We start from the raw sequence: 21,467 nt of genomic DNA, 5'->3' as shown, positions 1-21,467 counted from the left end.
AGTCATCCTACAGAATGAGTGAATTCTTTCCTTTGTTTAGCTATGCGATATTGTCTAATAATTGAGACTTTTAGAACCTAGAAATGATCAGGGTGATTCTTTTGGGCCAGGAATTCATCAGGAACTGGGTCTGTAGGCACTAATTCTCAGGCTTCTTATGGCCATTGATCTCCTATTACAGTTTCTCCACAAACATAACATGAAGTGACATTTGGAGACTGGGCTACATGCTTGGCTAATTGCAAAAACACATTTCTGGTTTTTCCTGGAGTCTCTGGTACTGGCACATTTAGTTCATCATAGAAAGTCTGAAATACTGGTTCTGGAGAGAGTTTACGAACCTCCTCTTTTACAAAGATATTTACTCTAGGATCTAGTCCTTTTCTATTGATGCCCAGAGATACTGTTCTCCTTTTTTCTACCTTGGGTTTAAGGGATTTGTAATTACTAATTTCAAGGGGTTGCAGCTTCCACTCGTACAAGAGGGGGTGCCTTCTCCTTTTTGGAGCTAAAAAGGATCTTTTTCATCCTTTTTCTAAGTAGTCTAGATGACACAAGACCAGTAATTACACACAATTGCACCTGAGCTTAATTCATGGCAGGTATACTTATTTCCTGCCGTGTAACTTTTTTTTTTTTTTTTCCAATTTAAAGAACCACATCTTATTGTATGCCAATTGCTATTGATAGTGGCACAAGCATTAAATTTTAGGGTTGTATGCTTGGGGACCCCTCTTTCTTCTGTCCTAGCTATTACTTTACTTATGTCGCCTAGAAAAGGACCAGTCCTGAATTTTATTTTAAAAACCGTGATCATGGGAGGCTTAAAATGGGTCATAACACACGTCAGGTTGGTTATTTCCTGGGTTACATACCTTAGATAGAGTACCATTATACAAACAAGTTTCTTTTAGAGTCCCGGTACACTCATAATAACCATAAAATAATAGGACTGTAGCAATCTTTTGTCCTAACTCAGTGACTTGATGTATACACTGGGAACAGCCCTCAGTCTAAGGAAGGTCAGCTGAAGTCCTCACTGTACAAGTCCAAATTTTAAGGAAACTGAGTCCCATGATGAGTTTTCTCATGCTTCAGCCATGTGTGGGCCAGTCAGCTTCCGGGTATGACTGGAGCAGGGCTTGTCGTCTTTTTCAGAGTCACTTTGCAGGGGTTGGCAAAGCTGCTCCCTTCCACATACAGCTCCCAGTCTACTGATGTTTAAGGATGGTCTTGGAGGTTGGGCCCACTAGAATAAACTGAGTCCAATGCTTCTACACAGTAATGTTTAACTGGGCTCTCCGATACCAGGAGCAAGGTGGCGGGGTTTAGGGTGTTGCAAACTTCAATGGTTATGTGGGGATTTTCACAGAACAAGCTTTGGTATCTAGTTAGTCTAGCATTCATTAGCTAATGGTGTCCTTTGGTATTTATTAAAGTCACCACAGCACGGGGGACTTTATGTTTAGGTTTTGCCTAAGCGTTAGCTTATCTGCTTCTTGTGCTAACAGGGCCATTGCTGCCAGGGCCCTTAGACATGGGGGCCAGCTTTTGGAAACCCCGTCTAGTTGTTTTGAGAGATAGGTCACTGGCCTTGGCCAGGGCCCTACAGTCTGGGTTAAAACTCCAACTGCCATATTTTTTTTTGACACATAGAGTGTAAAAAGTTTTGTCAGGTCAGGTAGCCCCAGGGCTGGGGCCGGCCTGAGTTTTTCTTTTAACTCACGTAAAGCTTGTTGCTGTTGGTTGTAATAAATGTTGTTTATCTAATTTATGTTTTTATTGACTGTCATCTACCAAAATATTGACTTACATCCTGTAACTATTTGATTTCGAGCTTTAATTTGATCTGGTATTCCTTGTGGGACTCCAATTGCACCTAAATAGATGTGAGAGTTGAAAGACCTATAAGGGGTTCTCTCGCTTTATGATGTCTTATTTTTCTTCTTCCTCTGGTTGATGAAATGCCAGGGTGAAAGGGATCGCCAAATGGACTAAAGCACAAGTGCCACTCTAGTTATTTGGCAGAGTGCCCAGTAAAGGTCCACCACAATACCACCACACATCTACTTGGGGATGAACAGGGGCTGACTGATTGATAAGCTCTTGAAAATTCTTAAGCTCACTGCATCCCGTCGGGTCTCCAGGAATGCTGTTTCCTCTCTGTCATAAGAGACACGAAGTGAACTTAGTGTTGGGAGACGGAAGCTGGATGGCCCTTAGGAGCTGACCCACAGGGTGCTGGACTTTGGGATAGAGCAGAGAGAGCTTGGCACGACTTATTACTCCAGGCTGTAGAATCCTGAAAAAGAGCTACCATGGAGCCCATGTTGGGTCAACTGGAGGACCACCTTAGTGGAAAGGGGACAATCTGGGCCTCTGGCCTGCCATGTGCACAAGCATAACAACTGGTACTGGTATTTTGATTTTTTGAAGGGCTTTTTGTGTCTCTATCTCCTTCAGTTCTGCTTTGATCTTAGTTATTTCTTGCCTTCTGCTAGCTTTTGAATATGTTTGCTCTTGCTTCTCTAGTTCTTTTAATTGTGATGTTAGGGTGTCAATTTTAGATCTTTCCTGCTTTCTCTGTGGGCATTTAGTGCTATACATTTCCCTCTACACACTGCTTTAAATGTGTCCCAGAGATTCTGGTATGTTGTATCTTTGTTCTCATTGGTTTCAAAAAACATCTTTATTTCTGTCTTCATTTCATTATTTACCCAGTAGTCATTCAGGAGCAGGTTGTTCAGTTTCCATGTAGTTGAGCGGTTTTGATTGAGTTTCTTAGTCCTGAGTTCTAGTTTGATTGCACTGTGGTCTGAGAGACAGTCTGTTATAATTTCTGCTCTTTTACATTTGCTGAGGAGTGCTTTACTTCCAACTATGTGGCCAATTTTGGAATAAGTGTGATGTGGTGCTGAGAAGAATGTATATTCTGTTGATTAGGAGTGGAGATTTCTGTAGATGTCTATTAGGTCCACTTGGAGCAGAGTTGAGTTCAATTCCTGGATATCCTTGTTAACTTTCTGTCTCATTGATCTGTCTAATGTTGACAGTGGGGTGTTAAAGTCTCCCATTATTATTGTGTGGGAGTCTAAGTCTCTTTGTAAGTCTCTCAGGACTTGCTTTATGAATCTGGGTGCTCCTGTAATGGGTGCATATATAGTTAGGATAGTTAGCTCTTCTTGTTGAATTGATCCCTTTACCATTATGTAATGGCCTTCTTTGTCTCTTTTGGTTTTGTTGGTTTAAAGTCTGTTTTATCAGAGACTAGGATTGCAACCCCTGCCCTTTTTTGTTTTCCATTTGCTTGGTAGATCTTCCTCCATCCCTTTATTTTGAGCCTATGTGTGTCTCTGCATGTGAGATATGTCTCCTGAATACAGCACACTGATGGGTCTTGACTCTTACCCAATTTGCCAGTTTGTGTCTTTTAATTGGACCATTTAGTCCATTTACATTTAAGGTTGATATTGTTATGTGTGAACTTGATCCTGTCATTATGATGTTAGCTGGTTATTTTGTTCGTTAGTTGATGCAGTTTCTTCCTAGCATCAATGGTCTTTACATTTTGGCATGTTTTTGCAATGGCTGGTACCGGTTGTTCCTTTGCATGTTTAGTGCTTCCTTCAGGAGCTCTTGTAGGGCAGGCCTGGTGGTGACAAAATCTCTAAGCATTTGCTTGTCTGTAAAGGATTTTATGTCTCCTTCACTTATGAAACTTAGTTTGGCAGGATATGAAATTCTGGGTTGAAAATTCTTTTCTTTAAGAATGTCAAATATTGGCCCCCACTCTCTTCTGGCTTATAGAGTTTCTGCCAAGAGATCTGTTGTTAGTCTGATGGGTTTCCCTTTGTGGGTAACCCGACCTTTCTCTCTGGCTGCTCTTAACATTTTTTCCTTCATTTCAACTTTGGTGAATCTGACAATTATGTGTCTTGGGGTTGCTCCTCTTGAGGAGTATCTTTGTGGCATTCTCTGTATTTCCTGAATTTGAATGTTGGCCTGCCTTGCTAGGTTAGAGAATTTCACCTGGATAATATCCTGCAGAGTGTTTTCCAACTGGGTTGCATTCTCCCCGTCACTTTCAGGTACACCAATCAGACGTAGATTTGGCCTTTTCACATAATCCCAATTTCTTGGAGGCTTTGCTCATTCTTTTTACACTTTTTTCTCTAAACTTCTCACTTCATTTCATTCATTTGATCTTCAATCACTGATACTCTTTCTTCCAGTTGATCAGGTCGGTTACTGAAGCTTATGCATTTGTCACATAGTTCTCGTGTTATGGTTTTCATATCTATCAGGTCATTTATGGACTTCTCTGCATTGGTTATTCTAGTTATCCATTCGTCAAATCTTTTTTCAAGGTTTTTAGTTTCTTTGCTCTGGGTTTGTAGTTCCTCCTTTAGCTCTGAGAGGTTTGATCGACTGAAGCCTTCTTCTCTCAACTCATCAGTCATTCTCTGTCCAGCTTTGTTCCATTGCTGGCGAGGAGCTGTGTTCCTTTGGAAGGAAGGGGAGAGGTGCTCTGATTTTTTGAATTTTCAGCTTTTCTGCACTGCTGTTTCCCCATCTTTGTGGTTTTGTCTACCTTTGGTCTTTGATGATGGTGACATACAGATGGGGTTTTGGTGTGGATGTCCTTTCTGTTTGTTAGTTTTCCTTCTAACAGTCAGGACCCTCAGCTGCAGTCCTGTTGGAGTTTGCTTGAGGTCCACTCCAGTTAGGCTACTCCCAGTTAGGCTTTCCCACTTAGACTACTTGGGGGTCAGGGACCCACTTGAGCAGGCAGTCTGTCGGTTCTCAGATCTCAACCTCCATGCTCGGAGAATCACTACTCTCTTCAAAGCTGTCAGACAGGGCCATTTACATCTGCAGAGGTTTCTGCTGCTTTTTGTTTACTATACCCTGTCCCTGGAGGTGGAATCTACAGAGGCAGGCAGGCTTCCTTGAGCTGCGGTGGGCTCCACCCAGTTCGAGCTTCCTGGCCGCTTTGTTTACCTACTTAAGTCTCAGCAATGGTGGGCGCCCCTCCCCCAGCCTGGCTGCCGCCTTGTGGTTAGATCTCAGACTGCTGTGCCAGCAATGAGGGAGGCTCCATGGGCATGGGACCCTCCGAGCCAGGCGTGGGATATAATCTCCTGGTGTGCCGTTTGCTAAGACCCTTGGAAAAGCACAGTATTAGGGTGGGAGTGACCCAATTTTCCAGGTGTTGTGTGTCACGGTTTCCCTCGGCTACAAAAAGGAATTCCCTTCCCCCTTGCACTTCCCAGGTGAGGCAATGCCTTCCCCTGCTTCGGCTCTCGCTCATTGGGCTGCACCCACTGTCCTGTACCGACTGTCAGACATGCCCTGGTGAGATGAACCCGGTACCTCAGTTGGAAATGCAGAAATCACGTGTCTTCTGTGTCACTCACACTGGGAGCTGGAGGCTGGAGCTGTTCCTATTCGGCCATCTTGGCACCCCCTATTTTGTTTCTACTTCATTATTTTTATTTGAAGATTATTTTTACTTTTTTACTCAAGCAGAAGGTTCTATAAGCACACGAAGCTTTATCTAAAATTACTGTCATGTTGAAAAATGACTGTCAAAGGTAGAATAATCCAGTATGAGAAAGAGTCTGTGCTCCTGAAGAGAAAATGGAATATTATATCATGTAAATACTATTAAATGATGTGTTCAACACCCAAAGTTGTTAGACCAGCAAGCTCTCCCCAGATAACACTGTTTATAAGCCTCATTCCAGCTATCTAGACAAGAAAAAGTTAGTGCCAAATTTTAGTCACACTTATGAGAGTAAGATCAGACTTTTAATTTATCCTTCTATCAATCTACTCTTGCTGGAAGTTGACAGAAGTAGAAGTGATTATTAACATAAACTGTAATCACTATGAGCCATTAGAAACAAAGAATCACCCAGAGCTGAATGTTAATAGCAGACTCAGAGAGCTTCCTTGGTCTATTAGTAAAATTAAGGAGAGATGTTCCCTAAATGCCTTGTTGTAACGACATGACAAACTAGTCTTTGATGGGTTGGCATTTCTACAGCTCCATTACCTTCCTCTTTACTTCTGGAAAGTTATAAAACATTTTGTGCAAGAAATGGTTTCTTAAAATTGGGAGACTAAGAAAAGTGGATGGATCTGCCTACACTTCCTATCTCCTTCCTTAAATGACTCCTTTTTCCTCAAAAGCCATTGAAACTGAAATGGCAGATCCATTACGAGTAAGGCTTACGGCTGTCAATCTTTTGCAAATTACTTAATCAGAAGATTCCAGAGTGCTTCCCCAGTAGAACATTTTCTCCCTGTCCGCTCTAGTTTGACTGACGCTCTATCTGTTATAGACACAGCTAAAGTTACAGAAACAGATGAAATTTACAATGTAATACAAGCCATGTCAACATGTGAAAGAAATAAAGTGTCATGTAAAAAATAATGGAAGGAAAAAAATCATTGTGCCCCACTTAGTTTAGAAAGGGTATTCGGTCACATTTATTATGCTACAAAGCTGTTCCACAATTCCATGTTTAAAGTAACAGAAACCTCAGCTCCTAACCTAGGAAACTTAAAACTAGAGGAAATAAAAACAAATTCATGATGTTGAACCCACAAAGCTGCAAAGCAATCTTGGTTACTTTTCACACTCTTGACTGTCAAGACATCAGAGGTACAATCTCCAGTGCCCCTCTCCTTATACCTGTCATGTTGCCACAAGAAAACATTGAGACAATGATTAAAACTATAAACATACATCTGTAACATTGCTTTTTAAACTATTCAAGCACTTCAAAGCCTGAAGCTGATTACTTCTTTTTATATGGAGAAATGTATACATACTAAATAGTGAAAAACTTAGGACCCTATCTAGTGCCACAAATGGAAGAAGCAATACCCTCCTTTGGCTATAATGAGTTATTTGGTGAAACACTGAATGTAAAGAGGGATACTACATTTGAAATTATCTTTGTAGACAAAGAATTCTGACTCTGGAATACCATTCTAGAAGTCATGTTCTGACTAAATAGCATGACTTTGGTTTAAAGAAACCTAAAGGTATCAATAAAGAACAAATTTTAAATAGAATTTAATCTGTACCTAATCTAATTTCACTCGTGTACAACAGTCAACTCTGAGACAGTACTGGAGATAAAAGTTTACTATGATCACTTTCACAGCTTTTGCCTCTGTTCTTTAACTTGGCCTTCTTAATACTTGCAGTCTACTATTACAAGACTACTTTCCTGGTTTTGATTACCTTCTGATAAGGATTATATCACTTTTACGAAGTCATTCTTACAGACTCTCAATCTCCTTCCCACTCTCTCATCTTAAAACGGGCATTCTTTTGATTTAAAAAATGCTCTCACTCAAAGAGGAGTTGACTAAAAGGCAAAAATAATACACACACATGCATTTATGATATGATATGGAACATATGAAATGGATTGTGAAAGTGGGGGAAGAATAAACTTTATTGGCCCACAGAAGGGATGAGGGAATGAGAAGGGGCTAGGGATAAGAATGAATAAAAGTGGAAAAACTAAAACAGAATGATTTAAAATGTGCAAATATATTTTGCAACCTCTACCATTCAATTTAGGAATATGCATGTACAGTGAGATCCATGTAGACTAAAGTGAGTTTAACTTTGTAGTTGATGCTACTTGTACAAGTTCCATCATTAGTAAGTCACCATTTAATTCTGTCAAAGTCAGACAAGGATCTTTCTGGTTAGTGCAAACAAGGTTTTCCATCCTGGGCTGCAGTCTGACCTGCCAGTGCTCAGTAGGCATGCTTGTGATGAATTCGCACAGTTTCCAGTTCCCCACCTCCAATGGCGGCCAGGGTCTCCAGCCTGTTTAAGCGGTCCAAGCTTCTTCCAAGAACTTCTTCTAGCCGACTGCGTAACACCTGAGCCCCTTCCAGTTCCACCTGCAGAGTTCGGTCTCTCTCAGAGCTGATTAAACATGCCACACGGAAGGAAAATGGATTAGCCATCAACTGTAGTGAGTCCATATTTGCTTTCAAAGAACCATCAATGCCACTTTGAGCCACACGACTTTGTAAAGTAATTGTTCTCCAGGACACAATAAATGAATGTAGTCTGTGTGGCATTTGTGTTCACTGCTGATAGATGAGTAAGGACTGATCCTTTTTTTAAAAGCTTCCCCCTTACACTAGATTCTGGGCCAATTTCACCTAAAATTATAGCTTCTAAGACTTATCTCACACACCTATACCCCAAACAAGAGATATTTCGTTATTTGACTAAAAGCTCTTGTTTCTGAAAAACTAAAACCCAGGACAAACTAAATATAAACTGGAACAAGACTGAGCCAAGTAGAACCACTACTGAAGATACTTGTTTTCTCATGTGTTACCAAACTTGAGGTGGGATGGTGTGCTGAAAAGGAATCTGGTTCATAAACACTAAAGCTCCAGAGGTTCTTTAAAAAGTAACACAATCAACTGGTCCTATCAGACCTTTCCTCTGCCTTCATTTTCTGGTGGAAAGAAAACATTTTTAAAGCCCAACAATAAATTACAAGAAAGTGAATAGCAAAAATAATAATAATAAAATTGAAAAAGAGTAAAAAGGGCTAGTAGGGAAGGCAAAATGAGAAAAAAAAAAATGAAGAGAATATAAAATGATCCAGAGAGGTATCATATATGCAACCGAAAATCAAGAGGTAGAAGAAAATATATTCATCATGATAGTTATCGGTGGTCCCAGGATGATTTAGCCATCCCAATTAATATATTTTCTTCGATGATATTAAAATGAATATCAGTGTCCATTATAGCCTTACTTTTTTTTTTTTTTTTTTGAGATGGAGTCTCACTCTGTTGCCCAGGATGGAGTGCAGCAGTGCGATCTTGGCTCACTGCAACCTCTGCCTCCCGGGTTCAAGTGATTCTTCTGCCTCAGCCTCCCGAGTAGCTGGGACTATAGGTGTACAATACCTCATCCAGCTAATTTTTGTATTTGTAGTAGAGACAGGGTATATATAGCCTTATGTTTATAATAGAACAGCTTTTAATAGGACATGGATCACAGAAGAGAAATGAACATACATTGAGTGGCTACTCTATGCAAGGCATTGTTTCAGACACCAAAGCTGTCTTCTTATTTAATCTCTGCAATAGCTGTGTGAAACAGGCACTATTCCCAACTTGAGATTTTGACACTGAGGCTCAGAGCAATCCATAAAACAAATGACAAAGTGGGTAGCCCCAGTAATTGTCCCTGTTTTTTCTCCCCTCTTCAGTATCATAAGCATCTGCACTTAATGAAGAATAAAAGGCATAAAAAGAACACGATAGTAAAAGAAATAAAAATTTCAATAAAGAATAAAAGGAAAAACAGCCACTCTCTTACCTCTCTGGATGGGCATGGAACTTCACCAGACTGCTATACAGCTGTCTCTCTGCTTGTAAGGCCTCATTGAGCCGACTCCGTTCATCCACTAGTCCTTCTAGCATCAGCAGCAACTGGGGAAAGAAGAGAGAAGAAGCAACACACAAATGGCACAGTGAGACATGAAGCCACAGTTAACCCTGAGAAACAAGAAAATGCATTAGCATGTACTAGGACTTAAAAAGCCCACTATCTTAGTACTTAAGCTTTTGATACTATTTTATAGTTTTCAAATCAATGTCATATTATCTTTTTTTATCTTTAAAAGCCTGTAAGGTGGAATTCAAACTAGGCTGTAATGTCTTTCCTGTAGATCCCACATATCCATACAGTCTTTATGGTAAGGACAAGTTATTTTAAAGAAACCATTTAAAGGAATTTAGCAATAGTTAAATATCACCCACTCAAAATACCCATTCACAGGCATTTCAATTTCATGATCCTGAAAACAGGACAGAACCAAAAAGTAACATTACTCTGGATTTGATAAATGTGAGAAAAACAGGAAGAGGATGTGGAAACTAAAATATCTGATATGAATAATCAAATAATGGCTAAGGTAAAACCACAAAAAGGGAGACTAGGGGATTTTTAAAACTGGTGTTTCTTAAACGCCACACATTCTCATATCCTGAAAACTAATTGAGTCATAAAACATGAGTCTGTTTGTAAGCAGAAATATGGTAATGAAATCAAAAGATAAAATATGATAATTCCATCACAAATACAAACACAGGTTTTATATTAGAGATCTAGCTATGGCAAAAGGTAGAAAAAAACTAAGGAGCTATTTGGACTAGCTAGCTCAACTGAATTCAGGAAGCCATGACACTGACTGATCTTCTAAAAGAGATGCCAACACAGTAACAAACAAGCTTTCAGTTTCAGTCTGTAACTCTGTGCTGTGGTCCTAGCATTTCTTCAACATCATAGTTGAGTATGCAGCTAGTGTGGAGGAAACGCAGGGGGAAGGGAATCGCTAAGGCTGAAAGGCCTCTTCTAAAAAATTTGATGAGAACTCTATGCTAGAGAGAGTTAAAGCGTAAGGTGGGAAAAAGGTGGGAAATGAATCTTCTTAGGAAGTATGTGAAGTCACAAAAGGCTTGAGTTTAAATCATAGCTCTGGCATTTATTAGTTACATGACTATTCTCCACTCCCATTTTAAAGGAGAAATCAGTGTTTCAGCTTCTTCATCTATAATAATTGGGCTGACACTACTTACTTTGTGTAGAGTTGTGAGCATTAGTGCTAATTTAAATACCTAGCACAGTACATAGCTCATGAATACTTGATAAACTTTGATTATACTCAAATTTCTCATTTCATGTTTCTAAAACTAATTTCATGGGTCTAATATCATAACTCTAAGCAGCAATCACATAACACTCCCTTTTTTCACTAATGCTTTATAATAATTATTTTTTATTATATAATAAAAATATTAAAATTTTAATTTTTAAATAAAAATAATAAATATTATTATTATTATCTTGGAGGCAGAGTTTTGCTCTTGTTGCCCAGGCTGGTGCGTGATGACATGATCTCAGCTCACTGCAACCTCCGCCTCCCAGGTTCAAGCGATTCTCCTGCCTCAGGCTCCTGAGTAGCTGGGATTACAGGCGCCCGCCACTACACCTGGCTAATTTTCGTATTTTTAGGAGAGACGGGATTTCGTCATATTGGCCAGGCTGGTCTCAAATTCCTGACCTCAAGTGATCTGCCCACCTCGGCCTCCCAAAGTGCTGGGATTACAGGCATGAGCCACCGCACCCGGCCTTTACAATTATTTTATTCCATTTAGCAATGGGGAGAGAGGGTTACGGTTTTCTAGCACTTAATAAGTTTTAATGGTCCCAATCTAAAAACAGGAGCATCTTTTTGAGATAATGTATATATAAAATAACTTATATTTTTCTCCAAAAAGAAAAAAGTCATACCTGGCATTTGGACTCAGATATTATACTTGGAAAATTATATACTTTTAAATATAAACTATTTTGAAAGAAAAAATAATAGGGATTTAGAAATTAAGACTTGACTAGAAAATTCACTTGACTTTTTCTTTCTTTTTTAGCCATGAGTTCAAATTCCGCTTTGGCATTACTCAGTTCTTTTTCCAGCCGTGCAATTGTGTTCAAGTCTCCTAAGATGAAAATACAGCACTAGTTTTAATTGCTATTAACATAACGTGATATCTGCTGCCTCCTCTAAGTAATTTACAGAGGACACATTCCAATAATAAGAAAAAAGAAAACATACACACAGGTTGTTCTTTGTAGCATTATTTATAATAGCAAAATATTGCAATCATCCTAGAGGCTATAAAGAAAAGATTGAATAAAACATATTCACAGATGGCACTATATACTACTGTAAATAAAGAATAAGGATGATCTTTATGAACTTATATGAAGTGACTTTGAGATTCTAAGAATACGTTAAGTAAAACAAGCTATGTGCTTAAGAATACATCTAAGGTAGTAGGTTTTCTATTAGGAAAAAGGGGAAATGAGAATGTACATATATACATCACATATACACAGATGATTCATTTGCTTATTTTTGCAAAAAGATATATAGGAAGAATAACCCAGAAATGAAACTGATTACCTTCAGGAGACGAGTGGAAACAGGAGAGAAGGGATAGGGAAATATGGGACATCTGAGTATATCATTTTATATACTGGAGTTTTGAACTGTGTAAATGTTTAATTTTTTTTTTTTGAGACAGAGTCTCGCTTAGTCGCCCAGGCTGGAGTGCAATGGCGCGATCTCGGCTCACTGCAACCTCCGCCTCCCGGGTTCACGCCATTCTCCTGCCTCAGCCTCCCGAGTAGCTGGGACTACAGGCGCCCGCCACCTCGCCCGGCTAATTTTTTGCATTTTTAGTAGAAGCGGGGTTTCACCGTGTTAGCCAGGATGGTCTCGATCTCCTGACCTCGTGATCCGCCCGCCTCGGCCTCCCAAAGTGCTGGGATTACAGGCGTGAGCCACCGCGCCCGGCCAATGTTTAATTTTTAATGTATAAGTCAGCTTGACAATTAATGGGAGAGAAAATGTCTAAAACTGAGTATTAATATAAATATATATAGCAAATAAATAAAACCACCCAGAAGATACTAAAAAATTAATCCAAATAATTTTTGAACTCACTACTCTAACTGAACACTGTCAGTGCAAAATATGCTAAGGATAAAAAGAATTACAAAAAAAATCTTAAACATTACTTAATACATTTATTGTTGATGGTAGTATTTATGTAGCAATTCTGAAACAACTTTTGCATATTATAGTATTCTGCAAATGTGTGAATATTTTGAAACATATTGATGCTCTAAGTAACCAGGGCTCTCAAAGAGATACAAACATGAAATGAGGGAAAAAAGAACCTATATTGTTAAATTGGAATTACAGAAATCAGTATCAAATCTTCATATGTATACAAATACACACACATATACTTAAAAATATTCATTGCTAGCTCTGTTCACTTAAAAGGGCCTAGAAGCAAAAGGCATTCATGTAGCAATGAACACATCTTGTGCCCAGATCATAGTTTCTAAATGCCATTACCCACCAAAAGGAACCAGGGAGCTCTTTAGGATAACGGCTGATTCTGGGACTGAGGCAGGTAAAGCAAAAGGTAATCACAGAACATTTTACTGTGCCAGAAACTATGAAACTATGCTAAAAAAAAAACAAAAACAAAAACAAAAAAACAACAACAAAAAAAACTGATGGGGATATGGCAAAGCTTGATGAGGCTCCCACTGACCAAATATGGGTTAATTTGAGCATTAAAGGAAATAATGACCAAAATCAATAATATAATGATTTTTAAAACTCCATATTGATAAAAACAAATGGGGTATAGACATACGGAAAGGACAGCTCTTCTTTATAAATAATACCCACAAATAAACAAAGAAGAGATTTCACAAACAGAAAATCATATATATATATATATATATTTATTTATTTATTTATTTTTGAGATTGAGTCTTGCTCTGTCGTCCAGGCTGGAGTGGGGGAGGGTGGGGGGGGCGGGGTGGCGGTGGGGAATCTCTCCGCTTTCCAGGTTCAAGCGATTCTCCTGCCTCAGCCTCCTGAGTAGCTGGGATTACAGGCATGCACCACCAAGCTCGACTAATTTTTGTATTTTTTAGTAGAGACAGGGTTTCACCATGTTGGCCAGGCTGGTCTCAAACTCCTGAGCTTAAGTGATCTGCCCACCTCAGTCTCCCAAAGTGCTGGGATTAAAGGCATGAGCCACCGCGCCCAACCCTGAAAATCACTATTTTTAAACTACCAATATAGTGTAAATTCAGCCAGCAGATCACTTATATACTAAGGGTGAAATAAACCTTTTACAACAGAGAGATTTGACAGCTACAACCTTAACCAAATGACTGAATTTAATATCACCAATATTTTGTATCACCAATACAAACCGATTATCACGCACTGATGTGATGCACTAAAAAAGACGTCATCCAGTCCAGGCAGAGTGGCTCACGCTTGTAATCCCAGCACTTTAGGAGGCTGAGGTAGGTGGATCACTTGAGGCTAGGAGTTCCAGACCAGCCTGGCCAACATGGCAAAACCCTGTCTCTAAGAAAAAATACAAAAAAACTAGCCAGGCATGGTGGCGCATGCCTGTAGTCCCAGTTACTTGGGAGACTGAGGCGGGAAGATCGCTTGAAACTGGGAGGCAGGCAGGCAGGCCAGATGGAAGGAAGGGAGGGAGGAAGGGAGGAGGGGAGGAGGGGAGGAAGGGAGGAAAGGAGGAAAGGAGGGACGGAGGGAGGGACGGAGGGAGGGAGGGAGGGAGGGAGGGAGGAAGGAAGGAAGGAAGGAAGGAAGGAAGGAAGGAAGGAAGTCAGTCATCCGTGTGGTATTCCTGCCAAAAATGTTTAACTCAAATCTAAGCATGAGGAAACAATCACAGCTAAATTGAGGAATATTAGCTGGCCTGGATTCTTCAAAAATGCCAATCTCGGCCTCTGCCCCCGGGCGGGCCGGGCCTGCAGTGGTGAGGGGAGCCAGGCTGAGGGTGGGAGTGGGTGGCAGGCAGGTGGAGGGCAGGGAGAGGTGGTGGAGGAGGAGGAGGAGAGATGAGGGCAGCGGAGGAGGTGAGGAGCGCCAGGTACCAGGCTAGGGAAGCTGCGGGCTCTCAGGGAAGAGATGGATGATGAACAAGCTTTACATTGGGAACCTGAGCCCCATGGTCACCACCGACGACCTCTGGCAGCTCTTTGGGGACAGGATGCTGCCCCCCATGGGACAGATCCTGCTCAAGTCTGGCTATGCCTTCGTGGACTACCCCGACCAGAACTGGGCCATCCGAGCCATCGAGACCCTCTCGGGTAAAGTGGAATTGCATGGGAAAATCATGGAAGTTGATTACTCAGTCTCTAAAAAGCTAAGGAGCAGGAAAATTCAGATTCGAAACATTCCTCCTCGCCTGCAGTGGGAGGTGTTGGATGGACTTTTGGCTCAATATGGAACAGTGGAGAATGTAGAACAAGTTAACACAGACATAGAAACTGCTGTTGTCAATGTCACATATGCAACAAGAGAAGAAAATAAACATGGAGAAGCTAAGTGGGCATCAGTTTGAGAACTACTTCTTCAAGATTTCCTACATCCCAGACGAAGAGGTGAGCTCCCCTTCGTCCCCTCAGTGAGCCCAGTGTGGGGACCTCTCTTCCCGGGAGCAAGGCCAGCCCCTGGGGGCACTTCTCAGGCTAGACAGATTGATTTCCTGTTGAGGATCCTGGTCCCCACCCAGTTTGTTGGTGCCATCATCAGGAAGGAGGGCTTGACCATAAAGGACATCACTAAGCAGACCCAGTCCCAGGTAGACATCCATAGAAAAGAGAACTCTGGAGCTGCAGAGAAGCCTGTCACCATCCATGCCACCCCAGGGGGGACTTCTGAAGCATGCCGCATGATCCCCGAAATCATGCAGAAAGAGGCAGATGAGACCAAACTGGCCGAAGAGATTCCTCTGAAAATCTTTGCCCACAATGGCTTGGTTGGAAGACTGACTGGAAAAGAAGGCAGGAATTTGAAGAAAATTGAACATGAAACAGGGATCAAGATAGCAATCTCATCTTTGTAGGATTTGAGCATATACAACCCGGAAAGAACCATCACTGTGAAGGGCACAGTTGAGGCCTGTGCCAGTGCTGAGATAGAGATTATGAAGAAGCTGCGTGAGGCCTTTGAAAAGGATATGTTGGCTGTTAATACCCACTCCGGATACTTCTCCAGCCTGATACTTCTCCCTATCACCAGTTTGGCCCGTTCTCGCATCATCACTGTTATCCAGAGGAGGAGATTGTGAATCTCTTCATCCCAACCCAGGCTGTGGGCGCCATCATCGGGAAGAAGGGGGCACATATCAAACAGCTGGCGAGATTCGCCCCTGCAGAAGGCCCAGACGTCAGCAAAAGGATGGTCATCATCACCCGGCCACAGGAAGCCCAGCTCTAAGCCCAGGGACGGATCTTTGGGAAACTGAAAGAAGAAAACTACTTTAACCCCAAAGAAGTGAAGCTGGAAGCCCATATCAGAGTGCCCTCTTCCACAGCTGGCTGGGTGATTGGCAAAGGTGGCAAGACCATGAATGAACCGCAGAACTTAACCAGTGCAGAAGTCATTGTGCCTCGTAACGAAAAGCCAGATGAAAATGCGGAAGTGATCGTCGGAATTATCGGATACTTCTTTGCTAGCCAGACTGCACAGCGCAAGATCAGAGAAACTGTACAACAGGTGAAGCAGCAGGAGCAGAAATACCCTCAGGGAGTCGCCTCACAGCGCAGCAAGTGAGGCTCCCACAGGCACCAGCAAAACAACAGATGACGGAGCCCTTCCAACACCTGACAGAATGAGACCAAACACAGCCAGCCAGATCGGGAGCAAACCAAAGACCATCTGAGGAATGAGAAGTCTGCGGAGGCGGCCAGGGACTCTGCAGAGGCCCCGAGAATCCCAGGGGCCGGGGAGGGGTGGGGAAGGTCAGCCAGGTTTGCCAGAACCACGGGGCCCTCCTCTCCTCCCCCAGGGCTTCTGCAGGCTTCAGCCATCCACTTCACCATCCATTCGGATCTCTTCTTAACTCCCGCGACGCTATCCCTTTTAGTTGAACTAACATAGGTGAACGTGTTCAAAGCCAAGCAACGTGCATACCCTTTTCTGGTGGCAAATCGTCTCTGTACATGTGTGTATATACTAGAAGGGGAAGATATTAAGATATGTGGTCTGTGGGTTACACAGGGTGCCTGCAGCTGTAATATATTTTAGAAATAATATATCAAATAACTAACTCCAATATTTAATCAATCAATTTTTTTTTCTTTCTAAGGAGAAAGCAGGCTTTTCTAGACTTTAAAGAATAAAGTCTTTCTTTGGGAGGTCTCACAGTGTGGAGAGGAGCTTTGAGGCCACCCACACAAAATTCACCCAGAGGGAAATCTTGTCGGAAGGACACTCACAGCAGTTCTGGATCACCTGTGTATGTCAACAGAAGGGATACCGTCTCCTTGAAGAGGAAACTGTCATTTCTCATGCCTGTCTAGCTCATACACCCATTTCTCTGCTTCACAGGTTTTAAACTGGATTTTTGCATACTGCTATGTAATTCTCTCTCTCTGTTTATCTCTCCCCTCCCTCCCCTCCCCTTCTTCTCCATCACCATTCTTTTGAATTCCCTCATCCCTCCATCTCAACCCTGAATCTATGCACCCCACCCCCTCCCAGGCAAAGCAGTGCTCTGAATATCACATCACATGAAAGGAACAAAAGCGAAACACACAAACCAGCCTCAACTTACACTCGGTTACTCAAAAGAACAAGAGTCAATGGTACTTTTTCTAGCATTTTGGAAGAGGAAAACAGGAACCCGTCAAACCAACCAATCAACCACACAAAGAAAAAATTCCACAGTGAAAGAATGTATTTTGTCTTTTTGCATTTTGGTGTATAAGCCATCAATATTCAGCAAAATGATTTCTTTCTTTAAAAAAAAAATGTGGAGGAAAGTAGAAATTTACCAAGGTTGTTGGCCCAGGGCATTAAATTTACAGATTTTTTAAATGAGAAAAACACACAGAAAAAGTTACCTCAGGTGTTTTTTACCTCAGCACCTTGCTCTTGTGTTTCCCTTAGAGATTTTCTAAAACTGATAGTGGGAGCATTTAAAAAATTTAATAAAAATGAGTTGGAAAAGAAATAAGATATCAACTGCCAGCCTGGAGAAGGTGAGGGTCCAAGTATGCAACAGCTGTTCTGAATTGTCTTCTGCTAGCCAAGAACCTATATGGCCTTCTTTTGGACAAACCTTGAAAATGTTTATTTAAAAAAAAAAAATGACAAAAACAGAGAGAGAGAATATTGGAGATGTCCTGAATTTTAATAGGGTACGCGCCATTAGGGCTTTCTGTGCTAAAGGATGAACAGGTACTGGTTTCTGTGAACAAGCCATTATACCACCAGACTGCAATGTCAGTTTCCTCTACTGCAAACAGTATTCTGTGACCAAAAAAAAAAAAAAAAAAAAAAGAAAAGAAATATATCCAGCTAACAAGAAAAAAAAAAAAATGCCAATCTCACTAAAGAAAAAAAAAAGCTAGACAGTCGTTCTAGATTAGAGACTAAGAGACATGACAACTAAGCACCTGGGTTGGGGGAAACCAAAGTAGCTATACAGAACATTATTGGGACAACAGGAACTCTGAATGTGGACTGTATATTAGATACTAAGCCTATACCAAGGTTAATTCTCCTGAGTGTGATAATTATATTGTAGCTATGTAGGAGAACGCGCTTGTTCTTAGGCAACACTTACTGTAGTATTCAGGAATAAAGTGTCATGATTTCTGTGAGAAATTCTCCAATGGTTCAGAAAATACATTACAACCACAAATGTGTGTGTAATAGAAAGAAAAAAGGCAAATGTGGCAGAATGTTAATAACTGGTAAATCTGAATAAAAACATCTATGAGTATGCACTGTACTATTTTTGCCACTTTTCTGTAGGTTTGAAATTTCAAAAATAAAAAACTTTGGGGAAAAGTACATTTTTTAAAAAAGGCAAATAAAGAATAAATAAAACAAATCCAACATTGTTTTACTCTTTGATTAGTATAAAGTTTTCCTACTAGAGGATGACTACTTATAAGACTTTTCTAAACCATCCCCTGAATGGGGCTAGGCTTGGCAAATAACTCAATGTACACTGCCTACCCTTCCTAATGGTTTAATGTAGGTGATGTCAACTTACACTGAATGGCCCCAGACTTGAAAGATACCCAGGAAAAGGTGTCAGCTCATGGCCCTACTCTGCAGGATTGGAACCACTACCTCCTGCATTTCTGAATCCCTGCAAAACTATCTGAAAAGGAGAATACGGTCAAATTGTGAACCCAAAGCAATAACCTCAACTCAACATAAAGTAAGGACAGTGCTTCAGCCTTTCAGAGGAATTCCAAACTTATTTGTTCCATTAAGATAGGAAAAGAAAAGAGTCTTGTCCAAACCTATTAATACAGAGATTACTAGAAGGAAAAACAAGAGAAAAACAAAGTCCCTTAATGAAATGAAATTTGATACTTACCTAATGTGGATCTGGGTATGCTGGCATCCTCTTTGGCAGTCAGTGAAGTGCTATCATCTCTGGAAGGTATCTGCATTGAACCCTAAAAAACTGGAAAAGTCGGGGGACTTAGGAAGATGCAGGAACTATGATCACAATGACAGGACTGAGAATATTCTGAGATTTTGGTATTAAAATGATCAAACTTACATCTCAAATGTAAAAAGGAAATGTAATCAGCATGAATTATCTAAGTCTATAGTTCTTATTTGATTAGTCTTTTCTCCAAGAGCAGGGGCCAATGTAGGTAACTTCAGCTTGTTGGTTAGAGATGGGTACTTGGGACATCAGGGAGTCTCTCCCTCCTAAATATTGGCGCAGGGCCTGTAATTCTGAATTTCTTTCCATTAAGGCTTGCACTGTCTTCTCTCTTCTCAAAAAAAAAAAAAAAAAAAAAAAGGAATTTACTTCTTAAATATTGTGAAATTAATATACCCCATACTATTATGAGATTATTCTCACCATGGCCTCTGAAAAATGCAATCTTTTTTTCCTCTTAAGATGACTCAGATTTTAAATGATCAGATTATTAAGGAAAATAAAATGTATATAATGAAGTTAATGGATACATGTATTGTTTAGGCACCCTTCCAAATGCAAGGTTTTCAAGAAATTTTTCATACTTTGATGATTAATGTAAAACTGTGGTCTAAAGCCAGGCACAGCAGCTTACACCTAATAATCCCAGCACTTTGGGAAGCCAAGGCAGGATGATTGCTTGAGCCCAGGAGTTCGAGACCAGCCTGCACAACACAGCGAGACCCCCACCTCTAAATAAGTAAGTAAATAAATAAAACTGTGGTCTAGGTAATAAATAGAAGGAAAGAAACTAACAGAGTTGACTGTAAAATATATAAATATACACACATCTATAGTCTGCAAATACTTCCTATTTGCAGACTATAAATGCACTACATGATACTTTACTGATCTGTGCATTAATCCTTACTTGGCTTTCCTGCTCCCTGGTGCTCATAGACTGAAGCAGGCCTTGAATCTCCATTTCATGTTCCACCACTAGTTTGTTTCGATCACTTAGAAGGTCCTGCAGCATCCTTTCCTTTCGCTGTAGACGCTGGCACAGCTCCTCTGCTATCTCACTCTGCCCTGGTCCAAGTTTGCACAGCAATGTTGCACTAAGATCCTAATGCAGAAAGGACACTGTAAGTTTCCAGAGGAAAGAACTGCCTCTACTAAATATTAAAGGGCTTATAAGAATCTATCATAGAAGAAGAAGGTGCGAGATTCTTGAGAGTAAGTATCACGTTTTACTCATTTTTGTTTTACCAGATCTAGCACAGGCCTGCAACACAGAAGTCTCTAAATACATGTCCCAGGAATGAATACAAACAATACAGAAAACTATCTCTGGTGGCCACTTACATACATATTGTTTTCTGAAATAAGCCTTTTTCTATTTGTTCAGGGCATGTAACAATTAATGTTAGATGAGGATAAATGGACACTCCTTTCATTTATTTGTTTTCCCCCAGTGTAACTTTATAGGGTGAAGCATAAAATGAATTGCTGAAAGGAATACTAAACACTGTATTTGCTCTCATAGTGATGGTTTCTATTTCTGTACTAACCACCGGTATATGGTAGAGGAAACAGAGGAGCCATACTGCCTAGGTTGATACTGGATCTGCTACTTATTAGCTATGTTAGCTTGGACAAGTTACTTAGCTTCAGAAGTCTGTTTCCTCCTCTACAAAACAGGGATAACAGAATGTGCCTCATGGCCTTGTGAGGATTCAATGAGTTAACATCTATTGAGATCTGAAAACAGCACCTGCCCCAGCATGAACACCGTAACTAATAAAGGTTAATAGCTGCCAGACGGAAGAGGCAATGCTTAGGTCTCATTCATTCTCACATAACTTCTTTGAGAAAGTTAATTGCCAACTTAAGTTTCTAGATGTGGGGGAAAAAAAAAAAAATTCCCAGTGAAAGTCAATGACTTGCCCAGGCACAGAACTGCTTGTACCTGGAGAATCGCTTGTGTACCTGGGAGGTGGAGGTTGCAGTGAGCTGAGATCACACCATTGCACTCCAGCCTGGGCAATGAGAGTGAAACTCCATCCCAAAAAATAAAATAAAAGAATATCAAGCAACCAAAGAAGCAGGGAAACAAGACACATAATGAAGAATCTAATCATCTAGTTGAAATTGACACACATGTTGGAAATAGCAGAAAAGGACATTAGAGCAGTTATAATTGTATTTTAATTAAATAGAGAGGTTGAAGATTTTTTAAATATCAAATTCTATAGATAAAAAACTATGATTTACAGTCTGAAATGGAAGAAGGCACTGCATTAAACATTGCAGAAGAGAAGAGTATTGAACTAGAAGGAAAAGAAGTTCAAACATAAATGAAACACACA

At 40.6% G+C, this 21,467-nt stretch overlaps 1 protein-coding gene and 1 pseudogene across 3 annotated transcripts in view; one reads left to right on the top strand and one right to left on the bottom strand.

Annotated features, from left to right (window-relative positions):
• Window positions 1-7,456: 7,456 nt before the first annotated feature.
• LOC126932710 (myomegalin-like) overlaps window positions 7,457-21,467 on the bottom strand; it is a 27,762-nt gene continuing 13,751 nt past the window's right edge. For 2 of the 3 annotated variants that reach the window (XR_007718288.1, XM_050751818.1), the window contains 4 exons: window positions 20,030-20,224; window positions 19,042-19,131; window positions 9,383-9,495; window positions 7,457-7,960 (listed from right to left, as the gene is read on the bottom strand). Coding sequence is in view for 1 of the 3 variants with exons in the window: in XM_050751818.1 (XP_050607775.1) it covers window positions 19,081-19,131; window positions 20,030-20,224 (246 nt within the window). In the remaining 2 variants the exon portion in view is untranslated. Of the gene's footprint in view, window positions 7,961-9,382; window positions 9,496-19,041; window positions 19,132-19,230; window positions 19,451-20,029; window positions 20,225-21,467 lie in introns of all 3 variants that reach the window. The other variant, XR_007718289.1, reaches the window with a different exon arrangement.
• On the top strand, window positions 14,537-16,699 carry LOC126931730 (insulin-like growth factor 2 mRNA-binding protein 2; annotated as a pseudogene).

This window comes from Macaca thibetana, chromosome 1 (assembly GCF_024542745.1).
Source record: "Macaca thibetana thibetana isolate TM-01 chromosome 1, ASM2454274v1, whole genome shotgun sequence".
In the NCBI taxonomy this organism is placed as follows: domain Eukaryota; kingdom Metazoa; phylum Chordata; class Mammalia; order Primates; family Cercopithecidae; genus Macaca; species Macaca thibetana.
Note: the sequence above shows the minus strand (reverse complement) of the source record. Positions and strands in the feature narration are given on the sequence as shown.